General features: G+C 48.6%; 1 protein-coding gene across 1 annotated transcript; it reads left to right on the forward strand.

The window, feature by feature from the left end:
- The first annotated feature begins 830 nt into the window (after window positions 1–830).
- LOC104450183 (indole-3-acetic acid-amido synthetase GH3.6) lies at window positions 831–3564 on the forward strand. The gene is made up of 3 exons (XM_010064629.3): window positions 831–1302; window positions 1473–2404; window positions 2641–3564. Exons 1-3 carry the CDS (start codon window positions 980–982, stop codon window positions 3219–3221), a joined length of 1836 nt encoding a protein of 611 aa, XP_010062931.2. The 5' UTR covers window positions 831–979; the 3' UTR covers window positions 3222–3564.
- Window positions 3565–4528: the final 964 nt, after the last annotated feature.

The raw sequence follows: 4528 nt of genomic DNA on the forward strand, positions 1-4528 counted from the left end.
AAGAGAGCTGTGAAAACGGGGGGGTTTTTCTTTTCTTTTTTAGCATGTGCGAAAGTGCCGAAAAGGATTGAAATTGAGGCTGAGGTTGGTTCTCGTAAGTAGCGAGATGAGCTATCATAGGCTAGAAAGATAAGGAAAAGAAATGCGTGATGCATTTTCTCCCGAAAAGAAAGAATCAAGTAATCCTCATTTAAGTACGTTTGCAATATCAGATAGAGCCAAAGCACTTTTTAAGTACATTCAATAGAGAATTGTCGAATTTTTTTCACATGGGAAAATTTAAAATAAAGATACGAGTTAATGACTTCTGATTGACCGATACAAATCAGACTTTTTAAGATGAATATCATTCAAAAGTGAAGCTTACCTATTGCATCCTAATTAAAAAAATGGGCACAATCCCAACTTTTTTTTTTTAACCCCTCCTCATAGGCCAACTCATCATGGGGGGTGAAATAGCTGATGTGCCCCGCCAAATTGGGTCAGATGACAAATGATAGTAAGTCAAATCATTGTGGACTTTGCAAATTGCATGTATTGCATGTCATTGTTTTTCTATGCCTACATGACCATGAACACCCCACTATTTCAAAAAACTTGACCTCACAATGCATGGCGGAAGGAGAAAACGAAAAAGGTGGGGGAGGGGGGTGGAAAAAGGGCAAAAGAGAAAAAAAAAGAATGGGGAGGGGAAGGCGAGGATACGCGATTTGACGAGAATGCCCTCGGCCTCGCCGGGGCTTCACCGAGCGTGAAGCGTTGCCACCTTCTGTATATATTGATCCTCTCTCTTCTTTGTTCCCGCACACACGAAAGCCATTTCCCCTCTCTCATTCCTCTTCGACTCTCCATCTGCGTACTCCTCCCTTCTCTCTCTCTCTCTCTCTCTCTCTCTCCTCCCATCTCTCTCTCTCTCTCTCTCTCTTTCTAGCGCACGCATATTCCCCAGCCAAATCTCTCCCTCTCCTCTCCCGTAGCCATGCCTGAAGCACCGAAGCAAGCGCCGAAACCGGCCGACGACAACCTCCACGACAAGAACAGGAAGGCCCTCCAGTTCATCGAGGACGTCACGGCCAACGCCGACGAGGTCCAGAGGCGGGTCCTCGCCGAGATCCTCTCCCGCAATGCCCACGTCGAGTACCTGCGCCGCCACGGCCTCGACGGCCAGACCGACCGCGAGTCCTTCAAGAAGACCCTGCCCGTGATCACCTACGAGGACCTCCAGCCGGACGTCACTCGCATCGCCAATGGCGACAAGTCCCCCATCCTCTGCTCCCACCCCATTTCGGAGTTCCTCACCAGGTAAGCGAACGCGGCGGTCTCCCTCCTTGTTCTTGAATTTTTTTATGTTTTTTTTTTTTTTCTTTGGGGGTGGGGGGGGGTCGACTTCTCGGGTCAAATGGGTAAAGTGGGTGGTTCTTGATTTTTGCTGGGTCTTGCTAAATCGGGTCGGTTCTTGATTTTCGGTGCAGCTCAGGGACGTCCGGAGGGGAGAGGAAGCTGATGCCCACCATTGAAGAGGAGCTGAACAGGAGGTCACTGCTCTATAGCCTGCTGATGCCCGTGATGAGCCAGTATGTGCCTAATCTGGAGAAGGGCAAAGGCATGTACTTTTTGTTCATAAAGTCAGAGGCTAAGACGCCGGGTGGGCTCGTCGCCCGACCCGTCCTCACCAGCTACTACAAAAGCTCCCACTTCAAAGAAAGGCCCTATGACCCGTATACCAACTACACTAGCCCCAATGAGACCATTCTCTGCCCTGACTCCTACCAGAGCATGTACTCCCAATTGCTCTGCGGCCTTTGCCAGCACAAGGAGGTCCTCCGGGTCGGGGCCGTGTTCGCCTCCGGTTTCATCCGGGCGATCCGGTTCCTCGAGAACCACTGGGCCCTCCTGTGCCACGACATCCGGACCGGGTCCATCAACCCAGAGATCACCGACCCAGCCATCCGCGAGGCCGTGATGAGGATCCTCAAGCCGGACCCGAAACTCGCGGACTTCATCGAGGCCGAGTGCGGCAACGACTCATGGGGCGGGATCATAACGCGGCTGTGGCCGAACACCAAGTATGTGGATGTAATCGTGACCGGCACCATGTCACAGTACATTCCCACTCTCGACTACTACAGCAATGGGCTCCCTCTCGTGTGTACCATGTATGCCTCTTCCGAGTGTTACTTCGGGGTCAACCTTAACCCGCTTTGCAAGCCAAGCGAAGTGTCCTACACATTGATCCCCACCATGGCCTACTTCGAGTTCTTGCCGGTGCACCGTAACAACGGAGCCGCCAACAACCCGATCTCAATGCCCAAATCGCTCAATGAGAAGGAGCAGCGGGATTTGGTCGATCTTGTCGATGTCAAGCTTGGCCAAGAGTATGAGCTTGTGGTCACCACCCATGCCGGTAAGTGGCCGTCTTTTTCATGCTTCAATTGGCGAAACACTTGACAGAACTTTCCATTTACTGATGGCGAATGTATTAAAACTTATTCACAGCGACTTTAAACCCAAATTGGTCAAATCCTGACTCCAATCTGCAAGACTGAATTTCATTCACAGTGTTTCAAGAAACATTTGTGTGTTGACTAGAGCTTAATTAGTTGTGCGTACTCATGATGAGCACTCTCTGTAATTTCGCAGGACTCTATCGCTACAGGGTCGGGGACGTGCTCCGAGTCGCGGGGTTCAAGAACAAGGCGCCTCAGTTCAACTTCATATGCCGCAAGAACGTGGTCCTGAGCATCGACTCCGACAAGACGGACGAGGTCGAGCTGCAGAACGCGGTGAAGAACGCGCTGAACCACCTGGCCCCGTTCGACGCGATCGTGGCCGAGTACACCAGCTACGCCGACACCTCGACCATCCCCGGCCACTACGTCCTGTTCTGGGAGCTCAGCCTGAACGGCTCGAACCCGATCCCTCCTTCCGTCTTCGAGGACTGCTGCCTCGCAGTCGAGGAGTCGCTCAACAGCGTCTACCGCCAGGGCCGGGTGTCGGACAGGTCGATCGGCCCACTCGAGATCAAGATCGTGGAGCCCGGGACGTTCGATAAGTTGATGGACTGTGCCATTAGCTACGGAGCCTCGATCAACCAGTACAAGACCCCTAGGTGCGTCAAGTTTGCGCCGCTTCTGGAGATACTGAACTCCAGGGTCGTGTCCAAGTACTTCAGCCCCAAGTGCCCCAAATGGGTTCCGGGACACAAGCAATGGAGCAACTAGAGAGAGAGAGAGAGAGAGAGAGAGAGAGAACCACCGATGATGGGAAGAATCAAGAGATTTGTGATTTAATTCTGATGGTAGTTGAAGTTGAAATTTGGGGTTCATCAAGAACTGTTTCTTCTGATTATCTTTAGGGTAAAAAGTCAAGCACCTTTTTTTCTTTTCTCCTTAGGTTAACCCATGTGTCACTTTTTCCATGCTTTATCTTTCCCACCCCTTCCCCTTCCCTTTTATTGGGTTCTTTTCTTCATTACCTTTGTTTAATAATATTTTAGTAGAGACCCTCCTTTATTAGCCATGTACAAAAACAGTTCCTCTCTAAGGAAGCTTTCTCTCTCTCTCTCTCTCTCTCTCTCTCTCTCTCTCTCTCTCTCTCTAGTCTCTTCCAACTTTCATTTTTTTATTTTTCCATTTCTTTTCTTTCGCTGCTTGTAGCTGAGTGTTGTTGACTGCACGTTCTTGCAATTATAATCATCACATTTTATTGGGAATTTGATTCTTAATTCCAGCCAGGATTCCTGCCCATCGAAGTATCATGGGCTCTTTGCTAAAACGGCAAATGGAAGCCAACCACTCTTTTTGAGAACTCCCATTATTTTTTTATTGTTCTTTTGGGGGAAGAGAAAAAAAAGTGTAATGACTTTTTCCTTGCTCGAGTGTATTGAAGGGATTAATATAATAATCATTTTCGGCAAAAAACAGTTTACTATGCTCGGTAAATAGATACTTCTGAAGAAAAGAAAATGAGGGCATCATCTACTCCTGTTCAGCAATAGTATGCTCTCCAGTGAAATCTTGTGCAATCGGCCTGTTCAATCAGTTCATGCCAATGATGTTGCTGAACATGTATCATGGATGTTATGGTAAACTCGGGTCTGGCATTTGCCCAATGCATGCAGTGACGGAGTCTGACTTTAAGCAGCCCCCTGCCCTGGCAGTTAGCAGGCTTTGGGCTATAACAAGAGTTCGAAAGCAACTCGTTGGTCAATTGGTGCTAATCTAGTTCCTCTCTCCTACCACTAGCACCTGGATATGAAAAATTATTGTCTTGGATCAGCAATATTCTCCTGATTATTATTTCATAGAAAAGTCTAGTAATCTCTGTGCCTTCCCCTGAATATGAACCTTATAACAAAAAACTACTTATCGGCACGCGAGAGGGAGATAGTTATGAATCAGGTGATGACAGCATTTGTTTGACATCACGATGCATTTGTCCCTTCAATAAAACCCAATTCTCTGGCCAAGAAAGTCTCCGGAAAATCATGGAAGAGGAGGTCCAAGGTCAGACAAAAACTGGCGAAAGG

Source organism: Eucalyptus grandis, chromosome 6, assembly GCF_016545825.1.
Source record: "Eucalyptus grandis isolate ANBG69807.140 chromosome 6, ASM1654582v1, whole genome shotgun sequence".
Classification (NCBI taxonomy): domain Eukaryota; kingdom Viridiplantae; phylum Streptophyta; class Magnoliopsida; order Myrtales; family Myrtaceae; genus Eucalyptus; species Eucalyptus grandis.

Bases quoted from the DNA above. Each gene is read 5' to 3' on its own strand.
- LOC104450183 (XM_010064629.3), top strand. From the start codon at position 980: ATGCCTGAAGCACCGAAGCAAGCGCCGAAACCGGCCGACGACAACCTC. The intron at 1,303-1,472 runs GTAAGCGAACGC...TTTTCGGTGCAG, and splicing joins ATTTCGGAGTTCCTCACCAG to CTCAGGGACGTCCGGAGGGG. The intron at 2,405-2,640 runs GTAAGTGGCCGT...GTAATTTCGCAG, and splicing joins TGTGGTCACCACCCATGCCG to GACTCTATCGCTACAGGGTC.